Source organism: Nestor notabilis, unplaced genomic scaffold (genome assembly GCF_000696875.1).
Source record: "Nestor notabilis isolate BGI_N333 unplaced genomic scaffold, ASM69687v1 scaffold3847, whole genome shotgun sequence".
Classification (NCBI taxonomy): Eukaryota; Metazoa; Chordata; class Aves; order Psittaciformes; family Psittacidae; genus Nestor; species Nestor notabilis.
In genome coordinates this window covers 35,264-50,783 of record NW_009937698.1, presented here as the reverse complement: position 1 = coordinate 50,783, position 15,520 = coordinate 35,264, and the positions used below count along the sequence as shown (strand labels likewise).

Sequence of the window (15,520 nt, the reverse complement as noted above, 5' to 3'; positions counted from 1 at the left end):
GCTCGCCTTCCCTGGCTGTTTCTCTTTCGGGACGCCCCTCTCTCCCTGCCCCTTTCTTTCGCAGCCTCGTCGCCTCTCATCTCCAAACCTCTTTGCTTCTTACTTCCAGCTTTTTGGATATCCCTACTGTTCTGTGTCCCTCTCCCCACCGAAGAGCTGCTGCTTTTCGATCCGCTCCGTGCCAACCTTCCCTCTAAACTTCTACATGGGCTTCGTCAAAGGTGTCAGGTTTCCTTCCTCTTTATCCAGAAAATTCAGCAGCCCTTTTCTCTCCCCTTGGGTGCTCTCTCCCTGCCGCCCCCCGAGCCCAGACCCAAGGAGGACTGGGGAAGGGTGGCAGAGTGTTTCCCAGCGACGTGCTGCTCCTTTCCCCTCACCCTTCCAGCAAAGGACGGCGCTTGGCCGTCCCGGTGCAGCCTCACCCGTCTTTTTGTAATCCCACCGGCCCTCTCCCTGGTATTCCTCCTTTCCTTACCTGGAGGTGTTTTGACCCTGGTATTGAAAAGGATTTACAGAGTAATCACTGGGGCTCCCGGTTCTTGTGCTTGGTCTGCTCAAGCGACCTCAGAGGAGCATTGGCACAATTCTCTAGGTATGTTTCTGTAAGGTGTCTAGGTATTTCCAGGGTTATTGCTGGAAGCAGGAGTGTGGGACTTACTTCTGAGGGGCATCGGTGGCTGGTGGGGTTGGAGCCATGAGACTGGAAGGGACGAGCACCATCGGTCCCCTCTTGGCGACCCGAGCTCCAGCTTGGAGGAGTTCCCCTTGGACCAGGGAGCAGGGAGAGCTTGTCCCAGGGGTGAGTGAAGGGGGAATCAGGCCAGGCATGACATCTTGTCATCCCCAGCTGCCTGAATAATAACTTTTAGAGAGGTGATTTTAGAGGAGAGTAACACCCAGTTGTTAGTTTGATCTGGGAGAAGCCATCTGTCTGTTCTTCATTGTATTGGAGCTAGTTAATCTTTGAAGCTGCTGCTTAAGTTTTGAGAGCTTTTTCTTTAAGAATATGGATGTTTATTAACAATTCACCCTAAGAAAATTAAATGCTTAATATGTTCTACCTACTATTTATCAAGATGTTATAAAATCAAAACTTTTCTAGAAAAAGGTAGCTTCTAGCATGATTTTCTTTTTTTCACCTGTAAGTTTGCTATATGAAGTTCAGGTGAGTATTTGTCTTAACTAAGTTAAGACTGTTGATTTTCAGAGTATTTTTTCTCCATATTTCAAAATCAAGATTTTTTTTTCTTCTTTTGAAAACTTCAGTCTAAATAAAACACTAATTATAAAAAAAAACCCAAAACCCACCTGATTCTGGTCATCAAGCAATGAGCTTTTGGTTCACAGAATGTAAGGCTTTTTGGAGCTTTACAGTTTGGAAGATACAGCTATCAACCACTGAAAGAAACACAAACTTTGTGCTTGGCTAGTTGGTAGGTCCTGTTAGGGTAAAGAAAGCCTTTTAGAAAGGCATACAAAGCTAGTGAAAGACATCCAGTGATGGAATATCCGTCGCTTCCCTTGATAGTTTGTGTCAGTGGAGAGTCTGTGCTGTTCCCAATTTCCAGTATTAGTTTGTCTGGATTCAGGTTCTAGCTATGTATTTTCTCTGTATTAAAAGTTCTATTCCCCCCACATCCCGCCTCCATGAAGTTATTTATATGCTGTAATCAAGTCACTCCTCAATTTTCTTTTACATACAATAAATAGATAGAGCTCTGAGTATCCCACTGCAGGACATTTTCCCCCTCACTGAAAGCATTCTGTGGCTCTTTTCTGCACCCCACATAAGTGTTCAGCATCCTTTAAAAATGGCCCCATACTCACTCCATTCTTTCACAGATCTTGTTCAGTGTCATCTTACGACAGATACAGCTAGGTTAGAAGAGGGAAGGACTGTAGCATGTGCCTCCTATTACAGAACACCAGATATTTTTCTGAAACCCTAATTTAGCACATAAACATCTCCTAGACTAAGTGCTACATATGAGTTGTTTGTTGCACTTTTGAGTAGATAAGGCACAGAAGAAAAACTCCTGTTAAGCTTACTTGCAACATAAGGTTTTCTCTATCCCCATTTCTTCTTCAGTTCTAGGCAGCAAAGTTTCTTTTTAAACTGGACTGAGGTCTTTTTGAAAGCTGTTCAGTTAAAATATTTCTGTACTTGCACCAGTAAGGAAAGACCAGAAACAAAGATCATGAAGAAACAAAATTCGTCCAAAGGCTTTTTCTGGCCAGTCAGCAAGGATTGCTATAGAATGAAGAACTTGTTCTAGAATGCTATTTCAATAATATCTAATTCTTCCCTTTACTGGACACGCAAATAGAGTTAATATTTTAAAACCATGTTCCGTGTTAAGTGTATATCATCATCATTTACATTATTTACTACTGAAAAAGAAATTTTCATAGATAGTACCCTTGAAAGTATGTGGTTTTATGCCTAGCTTCACTCCATAAAATAAGTGCACCCTATAATGAAAGAACTTACTTTTCTTTTTGGTTTTAGAAATATGTTTTTATTCCATGATCATCACTCGGAAAATGTGCATCGTGGTCTAAACTCTTAGAAGAGTCATTTTTTGGTTTCTTTGAAAGTTTCGAGATGCTTGTTAGTGGCCTGATTTTCAGATGATGTTCTGAAACACCTTTGTAGCCTTTCAAGTGGGCAATGAAACTGCTAGTCTCTTGGGAGAATTTAACCTCTTTTTCCCCCCATAAATTCTCCCTCCTCCTTTAAAAATAGAATGTCTTCTCGTAGGGAAGGATCCTCTTCTCAGAGAAAACATGTAAATGTAGCTAGACTTCAGCCATAAGCAAAGGTAAAAGCAGATACTCCTTAGTCTGTGGAAGATCTGTGTATCGAGGTAGAGACAAACTTCCATAGAGTTTTCAGAGAAGTGAGAAAACATTTCATCTTTATCCTCCTAGAGCAAGTAGATGATATTCCCACCGTTAGCAGGCACTGCTTGCCTTGAAAAAATTTGGTGATTCAAAGTTCTGCATATCTGAGATTGGGGTTTACTTTGTCAGTTTGTAGGTGTACCCTGAGCTTGGGTGTAATGAGTTATTTGTGTTGGATTGCTTTTCTGTGTTTGAGCTATATTTACGATAAGAAGGTGTCTGGCATAAGTAAAGGATAAAACTATCTGAAAGTCTGAGGTTTAGTTCTCTCTAAATATATCAAGGTGAAAAGTGTTACAAAGTGTTACAAGGAACAAACCTTCATGCTGCACAAGAATAGGGTTTTTTTGAGAGCATTTGAATGATCAGAGAATTATACATTTACTATCCTAATGTTTCAGAAGGAGAGTATTTGGAGCGGGAACCTAGACTTATTTTGGGAGGATGTAGAGGACATAGCATGAATACATATGAATGCATGCATAGCGTTAATGTATTGTCATGAGGGAGCCACCTCTACCCAGCAGAGAAAAATGAGTGAACAGATTTTACTTGCATGTTACTGAGAGCCCTGTGATTACAGAGCAGCAGAGTGAGGTTTGGGTGAGTGTGTTTGAGAGCAAGTAGAAGATACCAATGGGGACTGGTGCTGGAAAACAGGGAGTTGCCTTTGTCTGTACAGGGAGGGGGTGGACTTGGAAGGAGAGTTCATACTTAGCAAAATGTTACCTTGAAATATTGCCATGGTCACTTGCAGCATGTGCTACTTGTCATAAAAGTTTTTGAGGCAGCCTTAGCTTTTGCATCTAGTTTTCTTTCCTCTTGTTTTCCTTCTCTTTTTCTTTCTTTTTTTTTTTTTTTTTTTTAAATGTGTCTCTTTTGTGAATTGACACAGCAGGCATTTTCATGCTAGACCCATGCCTTTTCCTTGGTCTCCACCCCTGTCTGGAATTGTGCATCCCCACCCACAGCACGTAGCTGCACAGAGCCCCATTTTGGGGAGAGTAATCCTCCTTGATGAATGCCTATTTTGTGCACGTTATACAAGAGGGTTGCATTGTTAGAATCTTCTGTTGAACTTGCACAAAAATAGTCCCTACTTAGGGTGAATAGGGACTGTGTGTCACTAAAAAGTACTTTATTATTCATTACAGCCTTGCTTGTTAACTGTCACCCAAACTAAAGAATATCTGTTATCAAATGTATCCCATAGAGTTAGCTTAATTGCTCATAGGGAAGTACTTGGAAGAGATTTTAAAGGACAGAAAACAGTGCGCATTCTCTGTACCTAACGATATGCTGCTTTTAAGTGCACTCATGCCAACAGCAACAAAAGAACTGTTTAGAAAACAACTTGAAAGGCACCAAAAGAGAGATGCAAAGCGGGTGCCACACTGACATATTTCAGCTGGGGTTTTGTTGGAGGTATTTTATGCCTTTGGCCATTGGGGCAAAATCTCCAGATGACTAATGTGTCCCTCTTGGCTTCCATGAGGGGCATAAAGAGACACTCCAGTGTACATCTCCACCGGCTGGCTGCTTTGTAACTTCCTTTCAGAGGTACAATAGGTAGGACAAGGAAGCAACAGTTGGTGAACAAAAGATGAGAAGAATTCTGTAGATCTTGTATTTTGCAGGCTTGGGAAGTGGGGCTGTTTTGCAGGGTTTTTTGTTCTTTATGATATTTTTTTCTTGTCCTTTGGATTTTGGAAACACAAAGAAAATGAAATTTTCTTATAGCTCCCCCAAAAGAAGTACCTGGGGCAGGATGGAAATTTTGCCACTGTGAGTGATGCAGAGACTTAAAATAATAAGGGAATGATTTAATTCTTAATATAAACAAGTGTCTTAGAAGTAGGAGAGGGAAGAGGCGAGATTTTTCTAAGGCATACAGAGAAATTGGGTGAACAAGTATCACTAATAGTTGTGCTTGAAAATCCCGTAAGTGTTTTTAAAACTTCCTCATAATTCAATTAAAGTAATTAAAACAAGAAAACTTGTACTGCTTAAATGTGGCTCCTGCGTAAGAAGCATTCTTTGTGATAAAGTGCAGTTGTCAGATTGGATTACGCAGTATCTCCTACTTACAGGTTTTCTTTCCCTTTGCTACATGTTTTGTCTAGTCTATTTGTGTTAAGACAGCCTTTAATCTAGCTTTATAGCTTCTGATATAACTGGAATATAACCTCTTAAATCAAGATTTATTCTTGATGTAAAGACTTGGATAGGTCATTCTGCAAAGTCAAATTATCCATGGTGATGAGCAATGTAATATTTCAGCTTCTAACCACTTGTGCTTCTTACACCTTTGTGTGCTAAGTTAGAGAGCTCTCCACATTTCATTATTTTTCATTTGTGTGTGGAGAAAGTAATATTTTTGTATCTTATGCCACAGAAACCAAGTGGTGTCACTGCCAGCTGTAGGCTACTGGGAAGCTGCCCTGATCAGCATTTAACAAGCTACAAGAAGCACACTGAAGTGTATGCAAATGACACAGTTTGAATGAGGAAAGATGAGTCTCTAAGTAAATAATTATGTTTCATGTGTAGAAAATACACACTGTCTTTTTGCAAAAACAATATATGTACATGTACACACACATACATGCATTACTGTTTCTGTAAATACACACACGGAAAATGTGTGTCTATGCATGTATAGGTGTATATGTGTATGTCTGCATCTAAAATGCACACACCCCCACAATTATTTGTTACAGATAAGAAATTTATGTCATTGCCAAAGTTAGTAGTACCCCTTGAAGTAAATAATCCATATTTACTCCAGTGTAATCCCTCCAGTTTAATTGGAATTGTACCAGGAATTGTGGAATTGCGCACAGCTTCTCGGAACTGCCTGTGTGAATGAGATTCCTGGCAAGGACTGAGTCACTTCATGATAATCTTCTGTGTAGGTTAAAAAATAATAATAATAAAAAACAAATTCAGTAAATTAATTACAAACAGACTGCTCATAGGGCAGTAGCTGAATTTGCCGATCCCAGTTACTTAGGAACTTCTTGCATCTGCTTGATTGCTGTTGCTGTACCCTTTCTGTGGCTATTTTTTCATTTGTGGCCAATCCCAAGATTTGATCAGACAACTGGTAATGCTCTCTAGGTGTTCTTATACAGAACAGTGATGCTTCATGTTAATTTTCTGTAGTTGGGCCCTGCTTTTCCCTAGCATTAAAGCACAGTCAGATCTTTGCCTGAAACTCAAGCTGAAATTTATTTGAGGTTGCAAAAAAGTTTGGTTTGCTTATTTGTAAACTCATGCTCTGCTTGCTTCTTGCCAAATACAGTGTAAAACCAGCTTCTTTTTGGTGGTAATATCCAGTGTGTGCTGGAATCATGAACAGCAGGATTCCATTTAAATTGAATGCAACAATAAAACAGAGAAATGTTAACCACAGTTGGTTTTTTTTTTTTTGGAAACCCAGAGAGGCATAGCTTGGTGCTTATTTCAAACAAACATTTGGTCAATTCTTTTGCATACTGCAGCTATTTATCCATCCTATTTATACTAAGATAGATCCTCTTCTTCACCAGCTTTCGTCTTGGTTACTGCTTCCCAATTCCTTTTGCCAAACTTGTCTTCAACCCCGGTCATAGACATCACTTTGCTAGTTTGGGGATATTTGAAACTCTATAGGTTGATTAGAGACCATCAGTAAGGACTACTTGTAACGCAGCTCCCATCTCTCAGTTAGAGAAGGGCAGCATATATAAATCCTAGCTTACAAGCAGAGCCTGCAAGGTGATTGCTGGTTGGGGCCACAGTGTGAGAGTTATTTTATGCTCCTTGAGGTTGAAAAGTGCTGTGTATAACTTAGGGTGGGAAGTGGGTATCATAAACAAAACAATCTTGTACATTGTAAAGATCTGGGGATCTTATGGGAGGGAGTCCCATAAACACCTGTTCAAGTCTGTGATGACAGCTGATAATGCTTTCGGGGTCAGGCTTCCGTCTGCAGCTGTGCTTACATTCTCCAAGGAAAAACCAGCCTCTTTTCCCATCCTTAAGAAATTACTCTCCCTGACTATTTGTAGAGCAGCAATCAGAAACCATATATGCCGCAAAACATGCTTTTTAAGGAAGAGAGAGGTTAATGGGATCTGTAAAACAGTATAACATGATTGGTTTCACATCTGGAAAAGAACATAAAGAAACTTGTACAGTCTGGACGATTTTTCGTTTTCCATCTGTTGTTTCAACTTCTATGTAATGTGAGGAACAAGATGACTAATTGTTTGACTGATTGTACAAACAAGTCCAGAGTTTAGTATGCTATTTTGTGCAATATTATCAAAGAGAGTACAGTAACTTTAAATGTTTCACATGTAAACAGTTTACATAAGCAAATTCTGAAATAAAAATAACATAGTTGTTATTATGTAGCATGACTAATAACACTTCTGAACCTTTGTTTCAAACACTTACTGTTTAAATAACTAAAGTATACTAGAAAAATACAGTAATTTCACTGTTTTCTTTTTGTAATGCTTAAACTTCTGTAAAGTTGATGTGAAACTTGAAAACTTTATTTAATGTATGATATTTACTTTTGTGTGTATAAGAAACTGAAGAATCTGGATGCAAGCATTGAATCAGTACGTAAACCCATGTTGTCAGGTTTGTGCTGTGAGTGTTTCAGAAATTCAGTTTCACACACTTGATAATGATTGTTGCTCTCTGCTGGGACTCCCTGAAATTAAGGGGGATTTGTATCAATACAATCTATCCTACAGAAGACACAGGTTTTCTAGCTAAATATATGGGGTGGCAAAACCAATTCTGTGTAAAAGAGGTCGCCACATTAGAGCCTTTTCCTGACTGGTGAGAAGAATAAACTGTTCCAATATGAAGCACATCTCAGACCGTTTGTGACAGACAACAAAGCACTGTAATTCTGTTGATGAAAATGTCACACTCCTTTCTCTACAGAATTAAATGAATGAAACTTGTGACTTTAGATGAGTTCTGTATTACAGTAGCCAAGCCCTGGGAGAGTTTCAAACCATATTTAGGTATCCTCAGTTCATCCAAAGCCCAGATGCTTAACATCCCCTCTCTGGTCCTGGTGGATCCGTCCTCTTTGCTATCACTTTTCAAAGGCCTTCAGAGCTACCCAGCTTTCTCCTTTCATTAGACATGAGGATTTAAATGGAGTGTAGGCTGTCCAAATGTGGTAGTTATGACTGTGTTTGCACCACAGGAGCAGGACTCCAATTTATTCTTATTTCTCTACTCTGAAAGGAAGCATAGGAGATGTATAAAGATACAAACATATATCTATACAGCTACATCTAAATTTTTCTTGCTTTTCCAAGAAGCTGCTGCATCACAGTTTGTCAGTGTGTTTTCATTTTTTATAACTTCCTTTTGCTCATTATGTTTTGTACACACACTCTTCTTAAAGGCATTTAAGTTCTGATGAGTACGTTGATCAAAGTTGGTGTAATTTGACTTAAAATCTTCTTTTTGAACAAAAAGAGATCAGTATGGTTCCTTGGCAATGTGGCCTTATTTTGTTTTAAAATGGGTAAGCAGTTTTCGTGTGAGAGATTGAGCAATCGAATTTTGAGCTGTTCAGGAATTTTTTTTGATTGCATTATTTCTTTTTTTTTTTTTTTTTTTCTGGTGAACATCTGGATAATTTTCAACAAAGGAAATAAAAATAGTAATAGAAGCAGCTTGCTAACTCCTAGGTAGCTCCTGGGAAATGTACTCACACTTGACTCTTCTTGGGCAGTCCCACTGCACTCAGTGGTGCTGCAGGATTTGGGGGATTAATGGACATCTCTGTCTTCTTGGCGCTACATAAAATTTCCTTCCCAGATATTCTCAGCACCTTGCTATTCCAGGGTTGTTTCGAGGTGGTGTGTATCAGGCAGAGAAACTAGGTAGAGACAAGGAATTCATTACTTCACAGAAATATTCACATGGAAAAGATTAACGTTGGTCAGATTAGCATCTACCCACAAAATAATTAAAAGTGAGTCACTATACAAGGTGCTGCTCAGTGTCAAGAGCAGGGGTAGGCAGTGAGTGCCTGGGCAGGCAGTGGTGTGAGCACCAAACACAGATCTCCCATTGCAGCTCTCCCCGCAGGGAGCAGTGTGGTCCTCTCCTGGGGTGTGGGCTTTGGGTCCACCTTCCCCAAAGCATTTGCCTGCAGACACAAAATCAGTCCCTTACAGGGAGCCAGAGCTTTGACCTGCCTTTGATTGTCATCCAGGCGAGTGAAATAATTACACTGACAATCACGTTATCAAGGCACATCTGAGCTAATACCTTAATTACAGAACTTCTTTGAGTTATTTTTGCATGCTCCCTGCAGGCTCATGGAAGTCAGGTCTGTACCACAAGAGGGTTTTTTGGTTACAGCCGTTTTCTCTAGACTTGTTAAGGAATGGTGAAGTTCACCAGCAAAATAATTCAGTGTGCACACCTAACTTTGCTTCACATTTCTCAGCTTTCCCTCATGCCAGTTTCAGGCAAAGACTTTTCCACCTGTTCACATGAGGAAAAGCTGTTCTTGAATTTGTATTCCTCAATAATTCAATGTGTGGATGCTTATTCTAATACAAGGGTGACTTCCTTTGATACAATGTAACATTTCAGCAAAGATATCACACTTTGTTAAAAGCTGATCTTTACAAGTTTACATTTCTTATCTAGACAAACCCTAACTATTTTTAAGAAGGAAATGCAGATTCCATCAAGGAGTGTTTTCAGAGCAGGGATGGTGTTGTGTGTAGACATACATTGCCTCTGTCCAAGCTCTGATTCAGGGATAAAGTGGAGTATTTTAGTCCCATAAGGTACCCATCTTCAAGAACCATCCCAGAACAGACCCATTATTTCCCTTTGGAAAAGCAAATTCAAAATTATTTCTCTAAACAAACATAACTCATCAGTTCCCTGTCTTTCAGCATACAATTTCAGGTCCCAGACCTCTGTTTGGTAATTATTTTTCCATGTGTGTATTCTTTTACATATATACACTTTCATTTTTAGTTGTGAGAGGTGCTGACAGGAAAAGAAACACTCTTTTGGTACCTTTCAACATTTCTGAAATTTAGATTTGTTACAGACTGAAAAAATCCAAAATGTTTCAGTGGTTTTTTGGCAATACAGAATTAAATATGAATATTTTTATCCTGATAAAAAGTGGTCAGCTTTTTACCTTTTTTTCCTTGAAACTGCATGATGACTGAGATAATTTTATTCAAATTTACACCCAAATTAGTATGCCTTAATGAAATGTTTAGTCATGCAGTTATTTGTATGTCTACAGAAGGCAGACCATCTTGTGAACTCTGACTGGCATGCATGTGGTCTGGTGCACACACAGATTTTGGGGTGGGGGCATGGAGTAAGTTCGAGATTATAGCCCCTAAATGATCCTTTAGAGAATTAATCAGGTATCAGCTACTTTTACCAGTATCAGAATACTTGGACATAATATTTTACAGTTTTTCAGCTTGGTTACCTCCACTTTAACAAGAGGTGAAAGCTATAAATCTCTCTAAAAGTGAATGGAGGTCTAAACAGCTACAGAAGTAAAGGCCTTCCAGGAGCCGCTGGCACTGCATTATTTTGTGAAGGACACTGTACAACTAATGGTGCCTGCCTGTTTAGTGTGAAAAATACATCTATTAGTTAAAAGCCCCCCTCCCTGTACCAAACGGGACAGAAACAGCCTAAAACTGAAAGGAGGGTGACCAAAGGAGGCACATCTGAGGCAGTGGCCAGGCTTTTCCAGGTGGCCAGGGTGGGAAGAGAGGGAGGGTTAGGTCCCAGCTGCGGGGGTTACAGGAATTTGGGGTGAGAAGGTTAATGACCTGGCATCGCTGCAGCCATTCCTCCATTGTACCGTGCCTCTGCTGAACTCCAGACGGGGAGCGCCTTCCTTACAAACAGCTCCCCACCCCCAAACCCCAACCTAACCCTAACCCAGCATCTTTTGTATGAACTGAGCACTTCTTGGGCTAGTTAAGCCGTACGGTTTCTGGTTCCAGACAATGTGCATTTAAGAGGTTTGCTTTTTGTGGGGAAGAAAAAAACAAAGAAGAAGTTGGGAAAATAGGGAATGACAATATTGTAGATGTGAATATTAAGTGAAATTAATTCTCTCTGTAATTTCTCCCAAAGTTGATGACATCCCAGTTATGATGGTTGTTAGGTATGGTGTTTGTTTCTGCAGTTACGTATGGGCAACGTGTTAAAGTTGCTCAAGACATTCTTCAAGCTGCTTAGCAAGCAGGCTTGTTTTCTTGGAGATTTTTAGTAAAACAAGTTCAGTACCACCTCAAGTTTATCATTTGATACAAAACTCTGATAGTTCAGCATTTTATATAAAAGTGTATTTTAAGAGGCTTCAGTATTGGGCATAAAGTTTAATTTTTAATGTAATATTGGACCACCTTTTCTTGTCAACAGGATTATTTTACAGATGAAAACAGAGTGCTCAAAAAGGACCCTCAACAGGATTACCATCTGGAATATGCCATGGAAAACAGTACACATACAATATTGGCTTTTAGCAGAGAACTGCACACTTGTGACACAAATGACAAGAGCATAACGGTAAGAGGACCTGCCTATATGTAGTGAGACGAAGCAATTAATACAGGCCAAATGTATGTATGTGGTTATGAAGCTGATTATTAAATCTCATCTTAGTAAAAGGACAGAATTAGAGAAATTCACTTGCCAAAACATCTTCTTGGTCAACTTAAATCAACCAGGTGAAATACTTGTGCTAGTTTTATTAAATCATATTTTAATTTTGTCTTGTTTTGTCCTTCTATTCTAATGCATTATGTTCTCTAATTTCTAACACAGCAAGTGAACACAGGATTGAAACAGGTACCTCTGGGCAATCAAGTCCCATATCCTAACATTACAATCATTCAAGAGATGCAAGCTTGAGAAACAATTTTTAGGTCCTATGCTAACTTGTAATTGATCTTAAAGGTAGACTTTTTAAAAAGTTTGGAGCAGATGTGTTTAAAGTATATATTTGCTTTATTTATTCAAAATTAAAATGTTGAAGAGTTTTATCATAAAATTCTTTCCATGGTAAAATACTTCTCATGCTAAGTTCTTCTGTTGCCCTAGGAACTGCTATACTGTTTCCTAAGCACAGTTTTAAATCATATGAAGATGAAGAGTTCTGTATTGGAAATGACAGATAGATTTTCAAGGCTTTCTATGCTTTGGCTTGTTTACTGCTCATTTTGGAAGCCTTGCTATAGTAGTTCAACAATATTTTCATTATCCATGTTTTCACAGTATGCACAATAATAACAACATGATGAGCTGAAAGATGCAGGAAACAAACCACAGCTGTATAAACAGACAGATTTCCAGGCAGTCAATGGATCTACGGTTTCCACACCTGCTCCAGATTCTCAGTATAATTTAACATCCTGGGACACTTCAGGATTTATTGAAGTACTTTTTCTCAAGGGTGGTTATTGCAGCCTGAGAATGGTTTACAGGGAATTGATCTGTGCTGTGGCTGTAGATTGATTTTTAAGATGTAAATGTGTTCTGTATGTCTCTCTTCCCTAGCACGTGAGGACAACAGTCCACAGAAGGTATTCTCATCTTTACAGAGCTGAGCCTGGAAGATATTTTTGGGGGGAACCTTCTGATTGCTGTCCAAATAAGTGACATCTCTAAAACACTATTTTTTCATGCATTTAGTTGGTTACTTCTTTGTTAGTCTGCTGGTTGTAGATATGATTTAAATTCACATTAGTGAAGGAACCTACCACAGAGAGATTCATCTTGTGCATATCTGCAATGAAGCCCATGAGTATAAAACATTATTAATTTTAAAGGCAAAATTATGTCAGTAGGTGATGATTGACTGATCCTTTAGTATAGGTAGTCATTGTTCAAATACAGCAACGCTGACATCATCGCTCTCACAGGAATTATGTGAAGTATGTAAAGAAGATTTTGTTCCTATTCCTTATGGACTTTTTTGGTTTTGTCATTTTTGTGGGGGTTTTTTCTTCCAGGAGAGCACAGTGCGGGTAATATGGGCATACCACCACAAAGACATGGGAGAAGCAGGTCAAAACTACCATGGGTCTAATCGTGGTACAAAGAGTCTCCGTTTACTGAATCCTGAGAAAGAAGAAGTCTCATTTGCCTCTTTGCCATACTTTGACTTGACAAACAAAGACGTAAGTTACTCTGGGGTTTGGGTTTATATGGAGATGGGGATAAGTTGGTAGCCAAAGCTTTGGACTTATGCAGCAGGGTGATGTGACTTTTATAATATTGTGTCTTTGCCCTTTTTATTAAGACAGGTGCCTGTACCAGACAAGGATACAACATATTGGTGCCAAATGTTTAAGATTCCTGTACAACATGAAAAGCATCACGTGACAAAGGTAAGTGATTCAGACTGAGCAAATTTAAAGGAGCTTAGGTAACAGTTATGCTTCAAATCAGTTCTTGCACTTTCAAAATTTACTTATTGGAGGGAAAACACTCCAATATGTGTATGTGTACGTGTGTGCCCAGGACCTGATTCTGGTGTGCCCTGATGACCGGCACATGCAGTGAAAGAGACCCTTTCTCTTCCTCTATACACTTTTTCTCTTAAGAAAATGAGGCTGAAAATTATTTCTGTCTGTAAACATTTCTGGCAAAGGCAAAGTAAAAATTGTCTAAAAGCATGTTTCATCAAGTTTCTAATTTTATGGGAGAATTCAATGCATTTCTTTTAACAGAGAATAGTTTTAGATTAAAAAAATATTTAAATGGTGAAGTTTGTTCAAATAAAGGGCCAGGTTCTTATTTGATTCCAGTCACCTCTCTTGTGATTACCACAGTGGAGTTATGCCACATTACATCAAATGAGCACAGACACCATTATCTTCAGCTGTGTAAAAGTAAAATATTGTCAAAAAGAGATGGATGTTGTATTTCATTTAAAAATTATTGAAGATGTGTAAATATCCACACAGGGTTCAGTGGAATCCAAGAAGATTTCAAAACCGAGGTGCACAAACGTGTTCTCCTATAGCACATTTTCTGTCTTTTTTTTTTTTTCTTGAACTGAAAGCTGAAAACTTTGAAAACTGAAAGCACTGAAAGTTCTGGGGGAAAGATGGTTGTCACATTTCTTCCCAAGAGCAATATACGGCAGACCTCTTAAAAGAAGAACTTATTATTGTTTTAAATGGCTTAAGATAGCACAGTGAGGTAGCTCAGGTCCTCATTTTTTATCTATCTTTGAGCACATTAAAGCTTTTAAGTATACAATTATATGCCTTTTTATATTATTGTCAGTTATATTTCTCCAATGCATTCAGTAAGACCGAAACTTTAAATTAACTCAGAGAACTTAACATGTGATCTCCAGTGTATGTATGTCTGAGAAATACCTATAGGATTACCTATATACCTACTAGTATACTTATTATAGTAATACCTATATACCTTTTCTAAAATATTGTGGGATTCTGCACTTTATCAGAATGAAGAATTGCAAGACCCAAATTTGTGCCTTCTGCTACTTGATCTTTAATCACATTTGAAATTTATGACAGCTTCTTTCACAGATCTGTGTGAAAAGCAAAATTTGCTTGTAATATAGTATATATATGTTGGGCTTCCTAGCTTTCTTCTTTTAAGTGAGAGAGCTTCAAAACAGTAGTATCAGAATCATGCTTTCCATGTTAAGTTTGGTGGAAGCTGTTCTGTTAAAAAGGTCACTGAAACTATTTATTATTTATATTTTCTGAATTTATTTTTTAAAATGTTTTGCCTGAGTAAGGTTGGAGGATGCTGAATGATGATTTTAGTTCAAAAACACACTGAATAATTTTTCATAATAGTTTCATATTCTTTATTTTTATGATGATTTATTAAGATTATAATTTTAGAAATCATATTTTGAAATCAGTTTGTTTTTTATAAAGTTAGAAATAAAAGTAGAATTCTCTGCAATTTACTGCCTTCAGAAAAACAAACAAATTTCATCTTGCCTTTTAAAGAATGTTTAGAGAGAGAAAAATTATCACAGAAAGAATCATGTACGAACACTTCCTTAGCATTTCTTTTCAGGGGCACAACTTAAATATATGTATATGTGACTTTTGTAGATGACATATAGAGGGCTGTTGTGGAATTGTATCTATGCACCCTTGCAAACTGATTAAACATTTCCTAAAGCCTACTGATAGACAAAGGATGGGGCTTATGGCTATTCCAGAGGATATTAGCTATGAAAACGAAGATTGAATTTCACTAAGAGGACGATAAATGAATATTTGGCCTGATCAAACTGTCTGTGTTAGTTAAATGCTTACAGACATGTTGATTCTGGATTCTTTCTGTAGCACCATTTTCATACAAATCTCATTTTTACAGAAAAAAGAAAAAAAAGTTTAGAAAATGATACAAATTCATCTCTGGTATAGCTCACCCTACTTAAGTAGGGTACATAGGAGCTGACTTTGGCCATTTCTGTCCTCCTGTACGATTCTGTAGAACACTGAACTGCAGTTCACCTCTTGCTGGGCCATGCATGCCATCAACATCACGGAATTCTGTGCTTAGCTATGTGCATGTGTAAATCCGA

General features: G+C 38.4%; 1 protein-coding gene across 1 annotated transcript in view; it reads left to right on the top strand.

Moving 5' to 3' along the window:
• Positions 1-11,352: 11,352 nt before the first annotated feature.
• The window catches only part of MOXD1 (monooxygenase, DBH-like 1), a gene marked incomplete at its 5' end in the record, with an annotated part of 36,623 nt that continues 32,455 nt past the window's right edge, over positions 11,353-15,520 (top strand). Inside the window, 3 exons of the mRNA XM_010018954.1 lie at positions 11,353-11,499; positions 12,945-13,112; positions 13,239-13,322. Of these exons, the coding sequence (XP_010017256.1) occupies positions 11,353-11,499; positions 12,945-13,112; positions 13,239-13,322 (399 nt within the window). The remainder of the gene's footprint in view (positions 11,500-12,944; positions 13,113-13,238; positions 13,323-15,520) is intronic.